At 44.3% G+C, this 25471-nt stretch overlaps 1 protein-coding gene across 2 annotated transcripts in view; it reads left to right on the top strand.

Annotated features, from left to right (window-relative positions):
• LOC134356448 (palmitoyltransferase ZDHHC1-like) overlaps window positions 1-24553 on the top strand; it is a 58376-nt gene extending 33823 nt beyond the window's left edge. The window contains exons 6-11 of one of the 2 annotated variants that reach the window (XM_063067399.1): window positions 5727-5882; window positions 8927-9039; window positions 13526-13596; window positions 14809-14911; window positions 16802-16904; window positions 23179-24553. In XM_063067399.1, the coding sequence (XP_062923469.1) occupies window positions 5727-5882; window positions 8927-9039; window positions 13526-13596; window positions 14809-14911; window positions 16802-16904; window positions 23179-23567 (935 nt within the window). In that variant the 3' untranslated portion in view covers window positions 23568-24553. The remainder of the gene's footprint in view (window positions 1-5726; window positions 5883-8926; window positions 9040-13525; window positions 13597-14808; window positions 14912-16801; window positions 16905-23178) is intronic. The other variant, XM_063067400.1, reaches the window with a different exon arrangement.
• Window positions 24554-25471: the final 918 nt, after the last annotated feature.

The following is a 25471-nucleotide window of genomic DNA, read 5'->3' as shown; positions in this document are numbered from 1 at the left end:
GTGCTGAGCTTGGCAGCGCTGCACTCTGACCTGTGTGTTCCTGTGTCAGCTGACTGGAGGAACTCAGCAATAATTTTAAATGCAATTGACATTATACCAAATCTTATTCCCTCACTCCTTTGTGTGAATAAAAACTGACAATATTCTTTTGTTTCTTTTAAACATTTTGTTTTTTTCCTGACATAACTTCTGTATGAGTGAAATTTATTCTGTATCGCAAAATTTTTGGATACTGATTTGTGAAATCTGTAAGTGAATTTCTGTAACCTAAGTGGCTTGTAACCCAAATACAAGGTCACCTGTACATGTCAAAGAGAAGAGGTTCTAACTGTGGGATCTTTATAGATCCCTCAAGAAGGCAGCATCCATCATACGTACTGCCATCACCCAGGACATGCCCTCTTCTCATTGCTATCATCAAGAAGGAGGTACAGGAGCCTGAAGATACACACTCAACGTTTAAGCTTTTTTCCCTTTGTTACAATATTTCTGAATGAACAATGAATCCAAGAACCCTCCCTCACTTTTTACGCTACTGACGTAATTTAATTGTATAGGCAGCGAGACAGAGAGATATACTTACTACAGTACAGTGCAAAAGTCTTAGGCACACATGTATAGCTGGGGTGTCTGAGACTTTTGCACAGTACTGTAGTAAGCTTATTGCACTGTACTGCTGCCACAAAAATAAAAAATTTCATGACATATGTAAGTGCTGATAAAGCTGATTCTAACGTGAGTCCCTAGTGTGGACTGAGAGTGGGAAGGGGACGGGAAGAGCGGAATCATGATTGGGGAAAAGGGGAGGGGAAGGAGCAGGAAGCATGAGGGAGACATTCTGTAATGATCAATAAACCAATTGTTTGGAATCAAGTGACCTTGCCTAGTGTCTCAGGGCCGGGTGTGTCTGCACCCACATCACCGCCTGCCCCAGCACTCCTGCACTGCCACCTGTCCCAGACCCCTCCTGCCATACTCCCCGCTCACCATTTCCAGCGTCCTTTGCTTCTGTAGATTTACAAGTTTGCTCACCACTCCACGTTGACAAATTACAGCACTGTCCAAGAGTGTTAGGCACCCTATTTATATATTTATAAATACAAAGCCTTTTGCACAGTACTGTATATATACCTCATGTAAATTATAATTTTATAACGATGTATTGCAGTGTACTCCAGTGATATTAAACCTGATTCTAATTCTTATGGAAATATTTCTGGGAGAAGAGCAGTGAGTTCTATGGTTGGTGACTTTAAATTCAGACCATTATGTTTACAAAGGGAATGAGTGCATTGCAGCCCCATATAGGCAGCACTTGTTAGGTCAGTTTGGGTAATGGAAATTCTCCCTTGCAGAATTCTCCCTAAAATCCGATGCGGAGTAAGAATTTGTTCTTAAGAAATTTATGTATGGCGGGGATGGCAAACATATAAGCAATTATATTCATCTCTCAGTTCTTTATGCCTGTTTAGATAATGTGGCTTTGTATTATGTAGTATAGTCATGTGGATTGCTTTCTAGGAGCAGAACCCTAGCTCCACCACATCCCCACCAAATAACATAGGTTTGCTTGTATTCACCAGCTACAGATTTGGAAAAATAATAGTTTGATTGTCGATTCTAATGCATATTTATAATTTTCCAACTTTATCCCACAGTAGTGTCCTGGGTATGACTCTAAACTGCAACCGGTGATGAGGCTCTGATTGGGGATTTTCAGAGCTTTGCTAGATACTAGGTTTCCTAGAATCTATTTGCTAAGAAAAACATGGTCAAACTCACAAAATGTATCACACAACAACAGCGTCAAGAGGATCTTCAAGACAATTCTGAAGACGCTTTGCTCGATAGGGTTGATTCTGGTTAGCAGGGGATCCCTGACTGTCATCAAGCTAGTGCTCACAAAATTCAAGTAACACAAAAGAAAATTATTGCCAATTGGAATGTAAGAACCCTATATCAAGCAGGAAGATTGAACTATGTGATAAATGAAATGGAAAGACTAACATCATGGGAATTAGCGAAGTTCGTTGGATAGGTGCTGGAACATGTCAGAATAGAAATAAGACACTAATTTATTATTGTGGAACATCCCATACTAATGGAGTAGATATTCTTATAGATGAAAACATGGCAAAAAGTGTTTTAGGACATTGAGCAATATCAGAAAGAGTGCTCCTTGTTAGATTCAGAGGACAACCATTTGATTTAGCAATTATACAGGTATATGCACCAACAACAGATGGAACAAATGAGGATATAGATAAGTTCTATGAAGAGCTTGAACAAGCAAAGAATGGATGCAAATCTCAAGATAATGTTATTGTCATGGGAGAGCTAAATGCTAAAGTAGTACAAGTTGGTGATGGAAATAGCATAGGAAAATTTGGACTAGGGGAAAGAAATGAAAGAGGTGAGAAATGGGTAGAATGGTGCAAGATGAATAATCAGGTCATTATGAATACCTACTTTAAAAACCATCCAAGATGCTTGTGGACCTGGAAAAGTCCAGGTGATAACACTAGAAATTAAATTGACTTTATTACTGTAAACCAAAGATTCAGAAACTCAGTGACTCAATGCAAAACATATCCAGATGCAGACTGTAATAGTGACCATAACCCAGTAGTATGTCATGTAAAAGTAAAACTTAAAAAACTAAAGAAGCAAAAACCTGAACAATCCCTTGACTACTTGCAATTAATTAAAGAAGAAAACTTAAAGACAAAAATTTACAATTGAAGTAAGGAATAGATTTCAAAGTCTAGAAATAGAATCTGTTGAAGATGATAGCAATCATGTAGAAATGAAATTTAATTCCCTAAAAGATGCCTTGGTAGAATCAGCAAAGTCAGTGATTCCTAAAATAGAAAAAAGCACACAGAATAAATGGATGACAGATGAAATCAAAAAACTAATGGAAGAAAGGAGACCGAAGAAAGCAAATCCTATAGAATATAAGTCCTTAGATAAAAAAAGTTAAAAGCTTATGTCAAAAAGCTAAAGTAGAATTGTTAAACCAGGAATGTGCGCAAATAGAAAGAATCCCTATTACTGATCCAAAAAGGTTACATCAACAAATCAAGAATATCACTGGTAAAAAGCTCCTCTGTTCTTCAGGTGGATATTTGAAAGCAAAGGATAGTACCGCTATCATGGAAAAAGATGAGATGATGAACAGATGGACTGTGTATATTCAGGAATTGTTTGAAGATGATCAAGGCGAAAAACCAGAAATTAAGAAAAGCATTGAACGTCCAAGTATTTTAAAATCTGAAGTTCGTAATGTAATAAATAATATGAACAAAGGAAAGGCAGCAGGTCCTGATGAATTAGTAATAGAACAAATCATCGCCCTTGAAGATTATGGAATTGAAAAACTTACTGATTTAATCAATGACATTTTTGAGACTGGAATAATACCAGAAGAGATGAAAAAATCAGTATTTATCACTCTTCCTAAGAAACCTGGAGCAATAGAATGTGAATTACATAGGACCATGAGTTTAATGAGTCATATCATCAAGATACTTCTAAGAATTTTGATTTCAAAAGCTAAAAGTAAGATACAAGCTGAAATAGGTAAAGAACAATGTGGTTTTGTGAAAGACAAAGGACAAGAAACACAATATTGATGTTAAGGATACTATCAGAACGAGCTATTCAAGTGCAAAAAGATTTGTTTGTTTTATCAACTACACAAAAGCATCTGATAAAGTGAAGCACAATAAGTTATTTGAAATATTACAGAAAACTCTAGATCTAGATTCAAAACATCTCCACCTAATCAGGAATCTTTACTGGGAACAAACTGCCGCTGTAAGAACAGATGGAGAAGTGAGTCAGTTTACGAAATTCAAGAGAGGCGTTAGACGAGGGTGTGTTTTCTCCCCGATTTATTTAATGTGTACAGTGAAACAATATTACAAAAAATAAGAGACATCTTGGGAATCAAAGTTGGCGGTGAAAACATCAATAATTTCAGATATGCAGATGACACTGTGTTAATTGCAAGTCCAGAGGAAGAACTACAAAACTTAATTGATATAGTTGTTGAAGAAAGTGTAAAAATGGGTCTATCTGTCAATTGCAAAAAGACAGAATGTATGGTGATATAAAGAAGAAGGAGAATCCTATCTGCAGGCTGAGAATAAACGGGAAAGACATAAAACAAGTATAGAACTTTTGCTACTTAGGAAGCTGGGTGACATCAGATGGCAGGTGCGACATGGACATCAAAACAAGAATAGGGATGGCAAAAGACATCTTTACGAGAATGAAGAGTATACTGACCAATACTAAACTGAGCATGACAACCCGCCTCAGAGTACTGAAATGTTATGTTTATCCAGTTATGTTTTATGGCTCAGAATGTTGGACAATATCTAGTAACGAGGAAACGAATTGAAGCAGCAGAAATGTGGTTTTTGAGGAGGATGCAAAGAATATCATGGACAAAATGAATATCTAAGGAGGATGTCATGAACAGAGCAAGCACAAAAAGAGAAATAATGTATGAGATCATGAAAAGGCAACGTAACTTCATTGGACATGTGATTAGGAAAGAGGAGTTAGAATGCATGGTAATTATGGGAAAGATTGAAGGGAAGAAAGCAAAAGGAAGGCAAAGACAAATGATAATGGAGACAGCAGCCAGAGAACTGGAAATGAATACCAATGAATTGATCCGATTGACTCGAAACAGGAGTGTGTGGGCGATGGGAGTCAAAGCTCAAATTGGGCACGGCACCAGATGATGATGATGATGATGATCCCACAATAAATGAGGTTTTGAACAGGCTCTCATCTTGATAAACTCCAATTTGCTTGTATTTGCTAGATGCAACAGCTTTACTTTGCCATAGGATTAAACATTCAAAAATCAATATCAGTTCAAGTTTTTTTAAACACTTAATTCAAATGACTTGATAATTTGAATATAAACTGTAAAGACATAGGTATTTAAAATCCTGAATTGAAATTCTTAATTCTGTTAATGTTATGCGGAAAATATATGGTAAACTATACTCCTGCATCTTGATTTAAGTGTGTTTTGGAGATCCATATTAACTAAGGCATTAGGAGCTTCTGGCTTTCATGCAATTACTGTATGCACAAGAACACTACATTATCAATATTTATTTATACTCAGTTATTTCTCATTGTTATAATAATTCCTTGACTCTAAACAGAACATCAAAATATTGTATATTAGTGTATACAGTGTACACGCACCCCCACAGTGACTGAAATATTATTGTATATTAGTGCATACAGTGTACACACACCCCCACACAGTGACTAAAAAGCTTATGTTAGTGTATTTATTTTCTTCAAACATTTGTTAGTCTCATTGATTATATTGCTCTGATGGAATTATTTTATCACTTTAGGTAGTTTATAAAAATCAGAAAGTCATTGAGCTTTTAAAATGTTTGAAAACTTTAACGTTATGTTTGTGGAAATATGGATAAAAGGACATGCATTGCAGATCAAGTTTGTATAGTTTTATACCCCAAGCACATTTCACGAAAGAAACAATGAGGGCTTTTATCCAGTTTAAGTCCTTTAATGGAATCAGGCAGGCTGAATGTCAGTAGATCGTTCAGAGCAATTACTGCTCTGAATCTTCAGCATTATACCTCGAACCTTTAAATGAAGGGTAGATTGGGAGAGATCTGGTGGAACTTAAATCCAGTTTAAACTTGTACTCTTTATTCCAACAGCGGTAAATGATGCAAATACCTGGCTCGCATTTCTGCCATATTTTTCCGTTCGGATAAACGCACCTACTCTTCTTGTTCTCGCTGTGGTCACTATTGGACTAAGTCTGATTGCACTGATACTTTTGTGCTACCTTCTGTTCTTCCACTTCTACCTCAGTAAGTAATGTACCAAATGTCTGCTCCAGTTTTAACATCAGTAAGATTCAATGCTAGTATTGTTTTTTCTAAAAGAAATTAAGACTTCTTTAAGTTATGTCTCATTCTGTTACAAGCAAATGATTGTTTAAAAGTTGAACTTGATCAGTTCTCTACTATGGGAAGTATCTACTTTGACAGATCATAGAAATTATGACAGATGATAAAATAGGCTTGGCATACAGTATTTACACAGTCGAGCAAACTAATCCTATTTTTCCAATAGAGAACTCCATTTTTTTTTACTAAAACGTTGGTTGTCCTGGACTGTTCCTTGTAATTATCAGCACCAAGGTAATGCTCCATAGTTTTAGTTTTACTACTTCTGTTCTGTGTCAAGGGTGCAGACCTCAAACCTTGCATTTCTTTACATTTATTCTCATGAAATAATTGAAAGGAAGACGGGCATTTTGTTAACCTCACCCAGAGGGCAGCATAAATGTAATATTTAATTGGATTACTAATCTAGATGAATGGCAGGGTGGAGAAACGTCTCTACCAAAGCAGGTGTAGGACGCTCCTTGCCTCTGCTGATCTACAGGTCATCCTTGGGCAAGGTGTAGCACCTGCTTAGCAGCCCCCCAACCCAAGACCAGCGTGACATGAAGGCATGGGAGCAGTGATGGAAGGTCATATGAGCAGCTGGTGCGTAACATGTCCTGGTTATGCGACCGCTGACACCATATTGAATAATGATAATGGTTGGGGTCATCTGTCTTGTAAAGACACTGCCCAGAAGGTGGCAATGGCAAACCATGTCTGTAGAAAAATCTACCAAGAACAATTGTGGTCATAGACAAACCATGATGCCACAGGTCATACGACACAGTACAGAATAAATGAACTAGCAAACTAATCTAGAAGCCTGATGCCTGAACAAACACAGTTAATCATTCCTGATTCTGATAGGACAGGTTCAAAATTTGGAACAGATTCAAAGAATGTAGAAATGAAGGTAAATAGAAATGGCCTTTGCACTTCTCATACACATTCAATTGACCAACAGATCACTTGCGTCTCATAGTTCTGTGGCTCTTGGTTGTATTCAGATTGCAAAGCCAATTCATTATTAGCAAAGTGGACATTCTGAGATTGAGTTTTTTCAAATAAAGAAATTATTGTATTATAGAAATCAAAATATAGTAATTGAAGACAATAAGACACGGAAGCAGAATTAGGCCATTCAGCCAATGAGTCTGCTTGCCTTTGTATCATCACTGATTTATTTTCCATCTCAACCCCATTTTCTTGCTTTCTTCCCATAACCTTTGATGCCCCGATAATCAAGAACCATCAAACTACACTTTAAATATATCCATCTGTTGAGGCTACCCAGAAGGAATATGAGTTGTTGCTTCTCCAGTCTGAGAGTGGCCTCATGACAGTCTGTGAGGCCATGGTCTGACATTTCAGAATGGGAATGGGAAGTCAAATTGAAATGTGTGCCCACGGGGAAATCCCAACTTTTGTGGCAGACGGAGCAACAGTGCTCATCAAGTGGCCACCCAACCTACATCGGCTCTCACCAATGTAGGGGGGGGGCGTCACCAGATACAGTAGATGACCCTCACAGATTTGCAGGTGAAATGTCGCCTCACTTGGAAGGACTGTTTGGGACCCTAAATGGAGGTGAGGGAGGGGCAAGTATAGAACTGGTCATGCTTGCAGGGATAAGTGCCAGGAAGAAGATGGGTGGGGACGAGTAAGTGCCCCAGGGAGTCATGGAGAGTTGGGAGAGGTAAAGATGTGCCTAGTGCTCGGATCGTGTTGAAGAGGGCAGAAGTTAGGGAGAATGATCTGATGGATATGGAAAATCAGATGTTTTTTGTACCATCTTTTACAGCCTTGGGTTATAACTTGAAGACAATTGAATAATTCTAGATTGCAGTAGCTGTGGTAATTAAAGAAATACAAGTTTTATTTCAGAAAGGTTGTTGGATCCAACCTGAAGACATGGGCATTAATTTCTCTAACCTATGGTAATTTCTTCTGCTCTCCCACCCCTCTTGCATTCCCCAATCTGGCTCCCCATTGCCCCTTCTTTTCTCCTCACCTGCCCATTACTTCCCTCTGGTGTCTTTCCTCCTTTCCTTTCTCCCATGGTCCACTGCCCTCTCCGATCAGACTCTGTTTGCCTTTACCTCTTCCATGTATCACCTCCCACCTCTTCGTCTATCATTACCCTTCCCCAACCCATTTACTCTGTCCCTCCCCTTGTTTCACCTATCATCCCTCACCACCTTATTCTGCCGTCTCCCCCCCACCCCCACTTCTAATCCTGATGAAGAGTCTCAGCCTGAAACAGCAACTGTCTATTCTACTCCATTGATACTGCCTGGCCTGCTGACTTCCTCCAGCATTTATGTGCATTGTTCTAGATTTTCAGCACCTGCAGAATCTCTTCTGTGTTTCTGATTTACTGATGGCTCATATGTTTTGCCTGTGTTTCTTCTGTCCTTTAAATTAAGGCCAGAGTTACCTTTTTGTTTTTCGAGATATACCGCATGCACGTGTGCCAATTCTCCAGCCATAAGCATATAACCAGAAAATATCTTGCTAATATTCTGCCTAATTGTGTTTTTTATATGAAAGCAATGTGCTTGGCAATTCAGAAAGCAGGCTTTAAGAATAATTGCAAAAACAGTGCATTGCGTCCAAAACCACTGATATATCACATAGTAGCAAAAATGAACATTTTAGCGTTTATCAGATAAACTTCTCAATGTTTTCTTGATAAAAGTAGATTCTAATGGTGTTCAGCATTAAAAAATACATTTTGATTTTCTTTCTAAAGTATCAAAAGCTTTTAAAACATTTTACATGTATTTTTCAGTTGGCTATCTCAATAAATTTTACTTCTAAATTTGTTTTTCATTTATGTCTAAAGCCCAGCACTAACATCCAAAATGAACTTAATAGTATTACTCGTTTTGCAAGACATTGTTAGAGATTCAGTGTAGAATTTGCAGGCGGCACATAACTTGGACATGTTCTTTCTCTGACAGTGTGGAATCGACTAAGCACTTACGAATACATACTTTTGCACTCTCAACATCAAAGGTCGGAAGTCTCACCACAAAATGATGATGTAGATGCTCCACGATTGAGAGTTATTCAGGTAGCAAGGTGCCAGTTTTCTATAAATGATATGTGCATTTTATAACTTCTGATACTGTCCTGTGCCTGTTCAGAAAACCTTGCTTATGTTCTCGGGTTAAGCTGATTAAGATATTGACACTGGATTGTGAATCATGAAAGAGTGGCAGAAACAGGAAGAATTTTGTATGTAGAGAAATGAACAGAAGTTAATAGATTCTAACTATTAAACTTACAAGGGTTGGAAGTTAGGATATAAATAGTCTAGGAAGATTTGAGTAACAGTGAAAAAACAGTAACGTGGCGGTCTACTAAACATTGAGACATGGTGCTAGGAAACATGAAGACGTACAGTACATCTGTGCTCCAGTTATGGACAATGAGGAAGGTTGTCCAATGATTCAGCAGGATCTTAACCAATCAGGAATGTTCTCAGAGAAATGATGGCTGGAGCTTCATCTGGACCAGTGTGAGGTGCTACACTTTGGGAGTTTGCACGTAAGATGAAGAGATAGAGTTTCTGGGAGGATTGATGTACTGAGGGATTTTGGAGGACGTCCATAGCTCCCTAAAAGTAGCACCTATGGTGCGAAGGTGATAGAGCAGGCAGGACAGGTTTCCCGTCGTCGGCAGTGGTGCTCAGTGTACAAGAGGGGAAGTCACTTTGCAGCTGGTCTGCTACAATTTGCAGAATTGTGTGCAGGTCTGCTTGCCTCATTACAAGAAAGATGTAGAGGCTTTGAACAGGGTACAGATAAGTTCACCAGGATGTTGTCTGGATTAAAGAGATCAGCTATAAGGAGAGGATGAACAAGCTTGGACTAGGGAAGACCTGACTGAAGTATACGGTCTAAATGGAATGACGTGTTGGGACGGCACTGAAGCAAAAATGTTGCATTGTATCTCAGTACATGGGGTAATCATAAACCGATTTCCAATGTAAACTTGTCAAGCACAGATAATCTAGACAGTCAGAAGCATAAAGGAGTGTACGGTTGCTGGAAATCCTGAACAACACACAAAGTTCTGGAGAAACTCAATAGGTCAGGTGGCAGCTGTAGAAGGAATTAAACAGTCAACATTTCAGGCCACTTCCCTTCAACAGTCTTTGTTTCAGGGTGGAAATGTTAAATGCTAAGAGGGATAGCTTTAAGGTGATGGTAGGGGTGGAGGAGGAGAGTTCAGAAGAGTTTACATGGCAAGTTTCTTGTACAGTGGTGAGATCAGCACTGGGCTTGTGGTTGAATAATAAATTGAAGAGATGTTGACTGAGGAATGATTAGAGGAATTCTCCTTTTATGTCAGGGTATCTCTATTGTCTTAAAGATATTTTCAAAGTATCTTTTGTTGGTACTTTTGAGCGGGTGGATCAAATCTCCCTCACATAGCACCCCTTCCTCCAGTATTGCACCAATTACTGTCCAAGTTTATTTTGACAAAATTGATAATAAGATCACTCACCATTATATTCCTGAAATTACTTTAAATATGAAAATGTTTCCAAAGACGGGAGAGTGAAAATTATTAACCACTGATGGAGACGTGAATTCGATAAAATAATAGATCAGTTAGTTTCTGCTCATTATGGATGAACTTCAAGAGTTGATGGAAAAGGCACCAGCTGATGAAAGGTGGTCAGTGGTGTTTTAACTAATTCTATTTTGTGAGAAAAGAACATGAATTTCTAACAGGTTTCAAAGGGTGTTGATAAGTTGCTATGTAAGAGATGTGTTGATCTTGGGGAAAATAGCTGGGTAAATTTGTTGCTTTTTAGATTTGCTTAGTATGTGTATGGGCATTAGTGTCCCACAGTATTAATGCCGAGACTTTTTTTTATACGAGCATTGGTGTAAGTGAATATGATAAAAGCTTGTTAATGGCCATATAAGGACCATGTTAAGAAAAAAATTTAGAGTATGCCCTAAATGATACAGTTTTAAGGGGATGAGATTGGCAAACATATTTAAAGGTGAATGTACGAAAAGATAAAATCTGAAACAGGTCTACTTGTCACATAAACCCTCTCCACTCTGCAGAGGTACCTGCAGGTCCAGTCTCACTCTCTGCCAAAGCTGCAGGCCTCTTTATCCTTCACCTACCATAGACCCATCCAACATATCATCTTCCACCATATCTATGCCTTCAACTGCCAGTTCTTTGCCACCTTCGCTTCCACGAAGGATCAGATCTCAGTACTCCAGACCACAGATCTAGTTGTCTCCGACCCCGGTTCCGACAGTCCTGGACACCTTCATTCCGGGGATACAATCATCGCCAACTCCAGTTCCAGTGAACCCGGGCAGCACCAGACCTCAGACTCCACTGCCAACTCCAGTTCCAGTAAACCCGGGCAGCACCAGACCTCAGACCCCACTGCCAACTCCAGTTCCAGTAAACCCGGGCAGCACCAGACCTCAGACCCCACTGCCAACTCCAGTTCCAGTGAACCCAGGCAGCACCAGACCTCAGACCCCACTGCCAACTCCAGTTCCAGTAAACCCGGGCAGCACCAGACCTCAGACCCCACTGCCAACTCCAGTTCCAGTGAACCCGGGCAGCACCAGACCTCAGACTCCACTGCCAACTCCAGTTCCAGTGAACCCAGGCAGCACCAGACCTCAGACCCCACTGCCAACTCCAGTTCCAGTGAACCCGGGCAGCACCAGACCTCAGACTCCACCACTGCCAACTCCAGTTCCAGTGAACCCGGGCAGCACCAGACCTCAGATTCCACCACTGCCAACTCCAGTTCCAATGAACTCGGGCAGCACCAGACCTCAGACCCCACTGCCAACTCCAGTTCCAGTGAACCCGGGCAGCACCAGACCTCAGACCCCACTGCCAACTCCAGCTCCAGTGAACCCTGGCAGCACCAGACCTCAGACCCCACTGCCAACTCCAGTTCCAGTGAACCCGGGCAGCACCAGACCTCAGATTCCACCACTGCCAACTCCAGTTCCAGTGAACCCGGGCAGCACCAGTCCTCAGACTCCACCACTGCCAACTCCAGCTCCAGTGAACCCTGGCAGCACCAGACCTCAGACCCCACTGCCAACTCCAGTTCCAGTGAACCCGGGCAGCACCAGACCTCAGACCCCACTGCCAACTCCAGTTCCAGTGAACCCGGGCAGCACCAGATCTCAGACCCCACTGCCAACTCCAGTTCCAGTGAACCCGGGCAGCAGCAGACCTCAGAACCCACTGCCAACTCCAGTTCCAGTGAACCCGGGCAGCACCAGACCTCAGATTCCACCACTGCCAACTCCAGCTCCAGTGAACCCTGGCAGCACCAGACCTCAGACCCCACTGCCAACTCCAGTTCCAGTGAACCCGGGCAGCACCAGACCTCAGACCCCACTGCCAACTCCAGTTCCAGTGAACCCAGGCAGCACCAGACCTCAGACTCCACTGCCAACTCCAGTTCCAACAAACCCAGGGCCTCAAATTCCACCTGGCTTGACCTTTCCCCTTTTCCTTCCCTACTTTTTTATTCTGGCATCTTCCTGCTTCCATTCTAGTCCTGAGGAAGGGCTTCAGCTCGAAATATCAGCTGCTTGTTCATTTCCAGAGATGCTGCCTGATCTGCCAAGTTCCTGCAGCATTTTGTGTGCGTTGCTTTGGATTTCCAGCATCTGCAGAATTTCTTGTATTCACTAATTACATTACTTGTTTTCCTTGAATACAACATAATAGGCAATCTGCTTGAGACGTTAGTTGAAAGTAAAGTAGAAGCAACAATCATTAAGAATTCAAGAATAAAAGGTTTTAATATTAGAGATCAACCATTTAAAGGCAAAATAAAAGTTTCTCTTATACAATCTGTAACTCAGTTTAAAAGTAAATTGGATAAGCTTCTTGGAGGAAGTGGCCAAAGGAAATTCAACAGAATAAAAGTAATTTTCTCTATCCAAGGAAGCACTATCATTGGCTGAAATTATATGTTGTACTTTTATTTTCAGATTTTGGCCATTGATAAAGCAGTTACTGGTTCTGAACTTGATATTTAATTTTCAAATATTGACAGTTATGTTCCAGTATAACAATTTGAATTGGCCAAATTACTCTTATCCCCTTTAATCCATTTCTAAAGAGAATGACTCGATGAGAATTCAGTTTCGAGGGTAAATATTCTTTAATTTGGACAAGTTGCACCCAATGTCAGCCGTCCAAACATGTGCATCTTCCAGCAGAGCTTCTTCAGATTGACAGTTTAGCTTTGAGCTTCGCAGGCTTGGTTTATGACTTTACAAATGTGTACCAATCCTAGCGTTATATTTATCATTAAACCATAAACAAAACTGAAATTCTGCCATTTTTACCTTTAATTGTATAATCATTAACCTTCAGTTGTACTGATGAAAAGTTTTGCTTCCATCCCGAGAGACCAGCTTATTGGCAAAAATGTGTGTTTCTACTTGGGCCACTGTGAAAGAAGCATGTCTTTAGTGAAGATTGTATTTTTAAAAAAACAGAAGCTCAAATGGTATGGTAACCTGTCTGTTTTCCAGAGGATAAAAAACATGGCATCTCGTCGAAAGGGTAGTGTTCACGTTCACTTTGAAAGCACCTCAACAAATGGGTCAGTAACAAATGAATAATTCCTCATTTTAACTTTTCTCAGCATCCAAAGCTAAATTGATAATCATTTTAAAAGAAGTGTTAGAAGAAGTGTATAAAATAGCATTATGTTAATTTACAACATTAAATCAAATCAATTCAAATTAATTTGATGGCGGAGGAGAGGGAAGTATTCCTGAAACATTGAGTGTGTGTCTTTAGGCTCCTGTGCCTCCCCCTGGATAGTAGCAATGAGAAGAGGGCATGTCCTGGGTGATGGGAACCCTTAATGATGGATGTCTCCTTTCTGAGGCATCACGTTTTGAAGATATCCTCGATGCTGGGGAGGTGAGTGCCACATGATGGAGCTGGCTGAGTTTGCAGTATTCGACAGCTCTTTTCCATCCTGTGTGGTGGCCCCTCCATTCAACCATATACCACCAAGTTGAGTCTTAACATACAACATTCATTTATACCAGCATGTAGTATCTTAATTTGCTCACATTATCTAACTATAACCCTGCAGTAGTTGTATTATTGAAATTGGGTGTATAATTTTACAACAAAGTATTCTTTTAAATAGGTTTGTTGGAATTCAAATATATCTAAATCTGAGGACATGTTTATAGTGAATGCCCGATTTGGTATACAGTACATGATAGTCCTTAGATAAATATTGGTACTGGACCAGGAAGCAGATATATTTTTTTAAATTTGGAGGTGTTAGGGGTTTTCTGCAATCAAAATCAGTTATGAAAAATATACGGGGAACCATGGTAGAGTGTAGAAGAACTGATTTTGTTCTGTTTCCTAAGTGCTTGAGATTTTGTGTACATCAGAAGAACAATACAGTGAGATACCTAAATGGAGCGTGATATAAATAGCAAGATAGACTTTTGTCGATGGGAAGAGAGAAAACTCAGAAACCAACCTTGTTAGCCTAACATCAGTAGTTGGGAAAATGCTGGACTCTATAATAAAGCTTGTGATACCAAGACTCAGAAATAATAATAAGATTGAACAAAGTCAACAGCAAAAGAATGCTTGACTGATGTCTGCATATCAGTAAAGTTAGACCAGACACAGGATTACAGGTGTATATAGATAACTATCAGACAACAAGGTGAATTTATCTGTTGTTTCTCTCTTTACTAGTGTGAAGAATCTTGCACCTCACCACTGACTGTCTGTACCCCATTTTGTTTTACTTTGTATCCTGTCATCTGTTTCACAGGTCAGGATCAGAGAATCACAGGGATGGCTTCAGGATAGAGGATAAAATTTTGCCAACAGTTCCTTCTAATCATAAACAAGTCAAGATAAAGAAGATTTCGCAGGTGAAGGAGGCTGATGCACAGAACATACAAAGTATTTGTAATTCATGAATTCAGGATCGATCTTCAGAGATATTGATTAGGATCAGGTTCATTATCACCAGCGTGTGTTGTCAAATTTGTTCACTTAGCAGCAGTTCAATGCAATATATAACACAGAACAAGAAAAAATAATAAAATAATAATAATAATAAATAAATTACAGTACACGTATGTTGAATAGATTAAAAATTGTACAAAAAACAAATAATCTGTATTTTAAAAAAGTGAGGTAGTGTTCGTGGGTTCAATGTCCATTTAGGACTCGGATAGCAGAGGGGAAAAAGCTGTTCCTGAATCGCTGTTCCTGTGCGCCTTCAGGCTTCTGTACCTCCTACCTTATGGTAACGGTGAGAAAAGGGCACGCCCTGGGTGCTGGAGGTCCTTAATAATGGACACTACCTTTCTGAAACACCGCTCCTTGAAGATGTCCTGGTTACTTTGTAGGCTAATACCCAAGATGGAGCTGACTGGATTTACAACCCTCTGCAGCTTCTGTCAGTCCTGTGCTGTAGCATCCCCACCCACACCCCCACCGTATCAGATAGTGATGCAGCCTGTCAGAATCCTCTCCATGGTACATCTATAGAAGTTTTTGAGGGTATCTGTTGACACACCAAATCTCTTTAGACTCCTGATGAAGCATAGTCGCAGTCTTGCTGTCTTTATAACTACATCGATATGTTGGGACCAGGTTAGATCCTCAGAGATCTTGACACCCAGGAACTTGAAACTGCTCACTCTCCCCACTTCTGATCCCTCCTCCATGAGGATTGATGTTATGTTGTGCTGACTTCCCCTTTCTAAAGTCCACATTTAATCCTTGGTCTTACTGACGTTGAGTGCAAGGTTGTTGTCACACCCCCCTCATCAGCATCTGAAATTCTGCCAACAGTAGTTGTGTCTGCAGCAGATTTATAGCTGGGATTTGAGTTGTGCTTGGTCACACACAGTTGTGTATGTAGAGAGAGTGAGCACCTGTCCCTGAAGTGCTCCAGTTTTGATTTTCATTGAGGTAGAAATGTTATTTCTGATCTGCACAGACTGTGGTCTCTTGGTGAGGAAGTTGCAGGGGGAGGTACAGAGGCCCAAGTTTTGGAGTTTGTTTATTAGAACAGAAAGTGCAATAACATTGAGCTATTGTACCAAGAGCCAGTGAAATTGCATCTGCTGTAGACCTATTGTGGTGATAGGCCAATTGTACTGGATCCAGATCCTTGCTGAGGCAGGAGTTGGTTCTAGCCATGAGCAAGCTCTCAAAGCGTTTCATCACAGTAAATGTGAGTGTCAGTGGTTGATAGTCATTGAGGCAGCTCACTCTGCTCTTCTTGAATATTGCTGTGATTATCACCCTTTTGTAGCTTGAACCAGTTTGGCTATTCTCCTCTGACCTCTCTCGTTAACAAGATGTTTTTGCCTGCAGACCTGCTGCTCACTGTATGCTTATTGTGTTTTGCACCATTCTCTGTAAATTCTAGGGACTGTTGTGTGCGAAAATCTCAGGGGATTAGCAGTTTCTGAAATGCTCAAACCACCTCATCTGGCACCAACAATCGTTCCATGGTCAAAGTGACTTAAATCACATTTCTTGCCCATTCTGATGTTTGGCCTTAACAACTGAACCTCTTGACCATGTCTGCATGCTTTTATGCATTGAGTTGTTGCCACACGATTGGCTGATTAGATATTTGTATTTACAAGCTGGTGTACAGATGTATCTAATAAAGCACCTACTGGATGTAATTAAAGTAGTACTTTGCATGTGAACAGCTCTGTCGATTTCTGAATGCAATGTATATATCCTTCTGGCAGAGTTTTACATTCGACGAATAACTGATATTAATCTTTCTGTAGTTGAAGAAAAAACGAAGACGTAAAATGGCTGCAGGTAGAATTAGACACAAGGCTGCAATCTGCACCACTAAAGGACCATTTCCACCTTCTCAACTACCACCAGGTAAGGATTAAATTGTTATTACCTAAAGTAAAGTTTTAAAAAAAGTTTGTACTTAGAATAAATTGAAGGAATTGTGAACTACTATACTGTCCTAATGGCCTGATTTTCTAAATTTTCATAATTTGAAATGAACTAATCTATTTATCAAAAGAAAAACAATTTTTTAAATGGTATCAACGTATTGCAACAAAGCTAATGTAAAATTCTATTGATTTTAGTTAATAGATACCTAAAGCATCATATTTACTGCACTTTATTTCAGTCTTCTGAAATATATTCAGCTGTTTGAGTCATGTTGATATTCATCTCGTGCTGAATTACTCAACTAGTTTCTTTCACTGTCCTTTTACTGACCTTCATCCACTGTAGGTCAGGGGCAAGAAATCACTCTGGCTCCCCACGTTCCAGATAGCCCCTTCCCTTATACTTGTGCTATACTCTCCCACCCACTGCTGGAAGCTTTTCTATCGTGGCCACTTTCTCCTCGGGGTTCTGGGGCATTCTTGATCGTTCTAATTGTAGGTGATCTTTGAGGCGAGGGTCTGTTTCTCAGGCTCTGTAAACCTTGAGTTGGTACAGCCAGCTTCCCCCGTAGGGTGTAGGTTGGTTTTAAGAGGCAGTTTTGTTTCTTCAAAGGTCTATTCATCCTCTTAATCAGCCCTGATGCTTAGGCAGTAATGGAGCATGTGATACACCTTTGCTAGTGGCCCAGTCTTTCAGGCTCTTGTTATTTAGAGATACAGTGTAGAACAGGCCCTCTGGCCCAGCAAGCTACACCAGCCAGCAACCCACCTATTTAACACCAGCTTAATCACAGGACGATTTACAATGACCAATTAACCTGCTGACTGGTACCTCTTTAGACTGTGGGAGGAAACCCGAGCACCCCTATCCTGCAAGATGAGACCCGTTATCCCATTGTATTTCTTGTGGGTCCCCATAACAACGGATGGACTTCTGCCATCCCTTCAGTGTGTGGTCCTGATCAGACTGGAGTACGTCTCGGCCATGGAGAGCAAGTATTTACGTCGTCGCTGCTGTGGTATCCATCTGCCATATTAGGGCTGAACCAGTTTCCCTTTTAGTGGGGTGGGGGTAGTGGTCTTTTAGGAAGAGCTGTCCTTTTAACCTGCTGGCACTGAAGCATGTAGCGACAGCTTCCTTCGTTATGCCCACGGGTTGCAAGCCCATTTAGTGGTGTCAAGTGACCAGCCATGTTCCTTTTCCCCAGGCACTCAGCAAGGTTCATTAGGCTATACTCTTATTCTCCTTTCGTTTAGGAAACCCTATCTCATTTAACAGAGTGACTTCCTTAGTCAAGAGGCTGTCACTAGTGCTTTTCATCAACATGTGGGAGAATACCTTCATAAATAGGGGCATCAGAGCTTAAAAATTCAACATAACCCCTCTGTACAAAAGATCACATCTGAAGTATAGCATCCAGTTTTGGTTACTGTACTGGGGAAAATATGTGAAGGCCTTCGAAGGCAAAGAAAAGATTTACTGGAAAATTTCCAGGAATGAGTGATTTTTGCTTCAAGATTAGATAGGAGAAGCTGGAGTCATTTTCCTTACACTAAAGAAGATTGACTGGACATTTGATTGACCTGTACAAGACTATGACCCGTCGGACATTTGATCGACCTGTACAGGATAATGACCTGTTGGACATTTGATCGACCTGTACAAGACAATGACCACGTGGACATTTGATGGACCTGTACCAGACGATGACCAGTTGGACGTTTGATTAACCTGTACAAGACTATGACCCGTTGGACATTTGATTGACCTGTACAGGATAATGACCCGTTGGACATTTGATCGAGCTGTACAAGACTATCACCGATTTTAGGGTAAAACCAAGAAAAGCGCTCTCACTGAAATATGATTTAAGGATCTTATTTTGGGGGGGGGGGTTGTTGGAGCACAGAGATATCGTGGAAATGAAAGGGAAATACAGTGAAGGAGAGGTATAAGGAGAAACACTATCACATAGATGGTGTTGGATCTGGAACTCTGTGCCTGGAAGAGTCCTAGAAGCAGAATCAGTCAGGGGTGAGAGAAATGGATAGGTGCTTTGGAGAAAATATTCTTCAGAGCTCCGGTGAAAGGAGATAGTTGGGACCAAATAAGTTGCTCTTTGGGTACCCACAGTGGACAATGTGCTGACAGGCACGCTCCTGTGAAGCAACTGATCTGTGATTCTGCAACAAGCCAAGAAGGCGGGGGGGGGGGAGAGAGAGAGACAGACAGACACGCTTAGGACTTTGACAGCTCAAAGCATTGATATTAAGCGTGGAGAATTTAATACAGAGATCCTCAAAGGGCTAGACTTAGAAGAGCGCAGATATGGTAAATTATTCATGAGCTTACAAGAGATATAAATATGAAAAACAAACGTTTATGAAATTGAGATATTGCTTTACCATAAATCAACAAGCAAGAGCAGAGGGTGTATGAAATACAGACAACAGAATTCTGAATGATTATATTTATGGAGAAGAAAAGGAGAAAGTCAGGCCAGGAATTCTTTGGGCTTCATCAAGTGTACAGATAACAAAAAAAGAGGTTTGAGTGGTAGAGCCTTGGCAGGGACAAGGGGATGTCCATAAATAGAGGGGAATACAGGAGATCTTACTAATGGCTTGCACAAGACCAGTCTATTAATTTTGAGGAAGTTTAGGATCAAGAGAAGTTGTCAAGTGGTAAAAGTGAGTATCATCTGTGTATAAGCTGAGGCTGTCATTTCAAATAATGTTGTCAAGAAGATGCACATAGAGAGAGAAGGGGGAGATGCGATCACCAGAGGTAACGGTGCAAATGATGCAAGTGCTGTACAAAATTCTGCTGATGGCAGTCTGGTGAGAGCAGGTGAATGTGATTCCATTCATCCAGAAAACACTGAATAGATAGAGGAAAAGGAAAGTGAGATCGACATTGAAGGTTGCAGACAAGTTGGGAAGGAAGGACAGAAGTTCTTGTTTCAATCAAATCGAATGATAGTAGTGATCAGAACTTTAGCAATAGTGTGGCACAGGTGGCAATTTGATTTGGTGGATAATGAGATCTGAATGAGATCGACAGAGATGTAGGAAGCCCAAATATCCTCATAAACTTTGAAAAGGAAAGGGCAATTGGAGCTGTTCTACAAAGAAAGAGTGAGGGACTTGTAATTATGACTATCATGTTTTAATGAAAGAGCGTGGTACCTGAGTGACCAGAACGATCCACAAAAGACCAGCACTAGAAGCAGGAGGGGTGATTCCGTATTTATTAGTTTACTGCAAATAAAATCAGAGTGGGGGGTGCGCTGCGGTCCCACACCACCAGGTTCAGAGTGGGGGGTGCGCTGGGGTCGCACACCACCAGCTTCACAGTGGGGGGTGCACTGGGGTCCCACACCACCAGGTTCACAGTGGGGGGTGCGCTGGGGTCCCACACCACCAGGTTCACAGTGGGGGGGTGCGCTGGGGTCCCACACCACCAGGTTCACAGTGGGGGGTGCGCTGGGGTCCCACACCACCAGGTTCAGAGTGGGGGGGTGGGTGCGCTGGGGTCCCACACCACCAGGTTCAGAGTGGGGGGGTGGGTGCGCTGGGGTCCCACACCACCAGGTTCAGAGTGGAGGGGGTGTGCTGGGGTCCCACACAACCAGGTTCAGAGTGGGAGGTGCGCTGGGGCCCACACCACCAGGTTCAGAGTGGGGGGTGCGCTGCGGTCCCACACCACCAGGTTCACAGTGGGGGGTGCGCTGGGGTCCCATACCACCCAGTTCACAGTGCGGGGTGCACTGAGGTCCCACACCACCAGGTCAAGAGTGGGAGTTGCGCTGGGGTCCCACACCACCAGGTTCAGAGTGGGGGGTGCGCTGCGGTCCCACACCGCCAGGTTCACAGTGGTGGGTGCGCTGCGGTCCCACACCGCCAGGTTCAGAGTGGGGGGTGCGCTGCGGTCCCACACCGCCAGGTGCACAGTGGGGGGTGCGCTGGGGCCCCACACCACCAGGTTCAGAGTGGGAGGTGCGCTGGGGTCCCACACCACCAGGTTCAGAGTGGGGGGGGTGCGCTGGGGTCCCACACCGCCAGGTTCAGAGTGGGGGGGTGCGCTGGGGTCCCACACCGCCAGGTTCAGAGTGGGGGGGTGCGCTGGGGTCCCACACCACCAGGTTCAGAGTGGGGGGGTGCGCTGGGGTCCCACACCACCAGGTCAAGAGTGGGAGTTGCGCTGGGGTCCCAGAGTGGGGGGGTGCACTGGGGTCCCACACCACCAGGTTCACGGTGGGAGGTGCGCTGGGGTCCCACACCGCCAGGTTCAGGGTGGGGGGTGCGCTGGGGTCCCACACCACCAGGTTCAGAGTGGGAGGGTGCGCTGGGGTCCCACACCACCAGGTTCAGAGTGGGAGGTGCGCTGGGGTCCCACACCACCAGGTTCAGAGTGGGAGGGTGCGCTGGGGTCCCACACCACCAGGTTCAGAGTGGGAGGTGCGCTGGGGTCCCACACCACCAGGTTCAGAGTGGGGGGGTGCGCTGGGGTTCCACACCACCAGGTTCACAGTGGTGGGTGCGCTGCGGTCCCACACCACCAGGTTCAGAGTGGGGGGTGCGCTGCGGTCCCACACCGCCAGGTGCACAGTGGGGGGTGCGCTGGAGCCCCACACCACCAGGTTCAGAGTGGGAGGTGCGCTGGGGTCCCACACCACCAGGTTCAGAGTGGGGGGGGTGCGCTGGGGTCCCACACCGCCAGGTTCAGAGTGGGGGGGTGCGCTGGGGTCCCACACCGCCAGGTTCAGAGTGGGGGGGTGCGCTGGGGTCCCACACCACCAGGTTCAGAGTGGGGGGGTGCGCTGGGGTCCCACACCACCAGGTCAAGAGTGGGAGTTGCGCTGGGGTCCCACACCGCCAGGTTCAGAGTGGGGGGGGGTGCGCTGGGGTCCCACACCACCAGGTTCACAGTGGGGGGGGGTGCGCTGGGGTCCCACACCGCCAAGTTCAGGGTGGGGGGTGCACTGGGGTCCCACACCACCAGGTTCACAGTGGGAGGTGCGCTGGGGTCCCACACCACCAGGTTCACAGTGGGGGGTGCGCTGGGGTCCCACACCACCAGGTTCAGAGTGGGGGGAGTGCGCTGGGGTCCCACACCACCAGGTTCAGAGTGGGGGGAGTGCGCTGGGGTCCCACACCACCAGGTTCAGAGTGGGGGGAGTGCGCTGGGGTCCCACACCACCAGGTTCAGAGTGGGGGGGGTGCGCTGGGGCCCCACACCACCAGGTTTACAGTGGGGGGTGTGCTGGGGTCCCACACCACCAGGTTCAGAGTGGGCGGGGGGGTGCGCTGGGGTCCCACACCGCCAGGTTCAGAGTGGGGGGGGTGCGCTGGGGTCCCACACCACCAGGTTCAGAGTGGGGGGGTGTGCTGGGGTCCCACACCGCCAGGTTCAGAGTGGTGGGGGTGCGCTGGGGTCCCACACCGCCAGGTTCAGAGTGGTGGGGGTGCGCTGGGGTCCCACACCGCCAGGTTCAGAGTGGGAGGATGCGCTGGGGTCCCACACTGCCAGGTTCAGAGTGGGGGGGGTGCGCTGGGGTCCCACACCACCAGGTTCACAGTGGGAGGTGTGCTGGGGTCCCACACCACCAGGTTCAGAGTGGTGGGGGGTGCGCTGGGGTCCCACACCACCAGGTTCAGAGTGGTGGGGGGTGCGCTGGGTCCCACACCATCAGGTTCAGAGTTTTGAGAAATAAGATATGGAGGATTAGGTGGGGTGGAGGGCCCAGGTGGGCAGAGGCATGAGCATATGACCCACATACCCATCCCTGACTATCATTATCCCCGGGCCTGACCATAATCATGCCAATTCCTGAAGGTTAAAGCTGTCATGTGACATCCTTCAGCTTTTCAGCCATATTCTATATCAGAACAAGCACAGTTTTCGTGCAGGATTTCTGTTGGTGTTTGAGAACTTTGCGATGATTTGTCCCATTAATATGATGAACTGAACACCGAGGCTTTGGGCCGACTCGGGGCTGCTCTGGAGATTTGGATCAGGGACTCAGTTTGGTTCAGAATGCTGTTGTTGTTGCTGCCATTGTTTCCATGATTTGTGTTATTTTTTTCTCTGGTGGTTGGTCTTTATTTTTTTTCAATTGGGTTCTTTCGGTTTTGTCTCTTTGTGGCTGCCTGCAAGCAGACAATTCTCAAGATTGTATTATTTATACATTCTTTGATGATAAATGTACTTTGAATCTTTAATTCCACTTGCTTCTTCCATTCCACAGCTCTTGTGCCTGCTTTTCAGACTTCAGTGCTCTCTCTCCAAACCTTCCCATCGATGGATTATCTGTCTGCGTTATCAATGAGCACTGTCCGCTCCGTGCGGGCTGCAGGACCTCCAGGTGAGTACCATTCAGATTCTGCAGAGTCCATGAATGAAATCCCGGTGGTCCAGACAAGACTAGGCAGTGCAGCCATGGCCATGCAGACCAGCACAACCTTCCACAACACAGAGGACTCCTTTGGAAATTCCCTTCAGACTGCGATTTCCGAAGAGCGCCATGAGAAAACACCAGATCAGCCAACTACAGGCAAAACATCGAACGGCTTGGATCCAAGAGATCCGCCTGTGAATGACAGGCACAAGAGTGATGAAATGCCTCTTCCTGAATAAGGATAGGGCCTAAACCTGGATCTGTGAACCGGAGACCGTCCAGATTCTTTCCCCATGTCAAGGATAACTTGGCTGAAAAAGCAAACACAGCATCTGAATGAATGTTATGTTCAATTGGTTTCAAGGTACGCATGTTAAAGCTGGGTCCCAGTGTTGGTTAACGATGGGGCAACTGCGGGAAGTGGTTTGTGATACTGCAGATCCATTGTGGATTAAAGTTGCTCATGACTTTGGAATTTAAATAATTAGCATATTTTTTTCCTTTTTTATATACATATATAAATGAGTTGATGTTTTCTGCAGAGATTATAATATATTTCATTCTGGTATTTTTGTATGGATGCTATTTATCACAGCATGGATCTATATACATGTAACGTTCCGTTATATTGGCTCGTATGTGTCTCGGGGAAATCTCACCCATCACCCGCCTCAACACTCCCCACAGGTTCGGTTGCCGCCCGAATCAAGCCCAAACATCAATCCTCAGCCAGCACACCCAGTAAATTTGAACAAGTACACTTTATAGATATTACTAATTCTATGACATTAATATAAATTCGATACAGAAAGGGAAGCAATGAAAAAAAGGCGCCAACACTTATCAAAGTCCAAGTTCTTCGCGCGCTACCGTTGGAGCTCAATCGAATCCGGACGACCACCCGGATCCTGTCGACTCACGGCTCGGGACCACCCGGAGTGATCAACCGGAGCCTCTCCGCACGTCCGCCGTCCTCCCGTCTCTGCCCCGACTCCCCGTCTCTCCCCCGACTCCCCACCAAAACCCCGTCCACCGTCCTCCCCGTCTCTCCTCCGACTCCCCGCCAAAAACCCCTGCATATCCGTCGTCCTCCCTGTCTCTCCTCCGACTCCCCATCAAAAACCCCCGCACGTCCGCCGTCCTCCCCGTCTCTCCTCCGACTCCCCGCCAAAAACCCCATCCGCCGTCCTCTCTCCTCCGACTCCCCGTCAAAAACCCCCGCATGTCCGCCGTCCTCCCCGTCTCTCCTCCGACTCCCCGCCAAAAACCCCGTCCACCGTCCTCCCCGTATCCCTGCCAAAAACCCCCGCACGGCCACCGTCCTCCCCGTCTCCCCGCCAAAAACCCCCGCACGTCCACCGTCCTCCCCATCTCTCCTCCGACTCCCCGTCAAAAACCCCCGCACGTCCGCCGTCCTCCGTCTCTCCTCTGACTCCCCCCAAAAACCCCTGCACGTCCACCGTCCTCCCTGTCTCTCCTCTGACTCCCCCCAAAACCCCCCGCATGTCCACCGTCCTCCTTGTCTCTCCTCTGACTCCCCGCCAAAAACCCCCGCACGTCCGCCGTCCTCCCCGTCTCTCCTCTGACTCCCCCCAAAACCCCCCGCACGTCCACCGTCCTCCTTGTCTTTCCTCTGACTCCCCCCAAAAACCCTGTCCACCGTCCTCCCCGTCTCTCCTCCGACTCTCCCCAAAAACCCCCGCACGTCGGCCGTCCTCCTCGTCTCTCCTCCGACTCCCCCCAAAAACCCCGTCCCCAGTCATATGATGCAGCATTGTATCTGAAAACAAAATGATACATGACCATCCATTGGTTAATAGCACCCTGCTATCTGTATTAACCCAAGAACTGTCCAGTTAGAGACTTCCTCAGCATTCCCCAGTATAACATAACAAAAGAAGCCATTTTAAATTTAACAAGAAGAAAGACCCCGTACACTCTCCCCCCACCAATAAAAGTCATGCCCTCATGACATTAACAGAGTTCACCAGTGCTCCTTGTAAAACACAAAACCCAACCCAGGTGCATAAAGCAGTGACATAACTTTCCAGGGCAGTAGAGATCACACCCTGCTCTCCCGGCGCTGTATAAGTTAGACTTTCCGGGGGATGCCTACTCCTCTGAGGCCTCTGTACTTCCTCTG

This window comes from Mobula hypostoma, chromosome 14 (assembly GCF_963921235.1).
Source record: "Mobula hypostoma chromosome 14, sMobHyp1.1, whole genome shotgun sequence".
Lineage (NCBI taxonomy): Eukaryota > Metazoa > Chordata > Chondrichthyes > Myliobatiformes > Myliobatidae > Mobula > Mobula hypostoma.
This window is presented reverse-complemented; position numbering and strand designations above follow the sequence as displayed.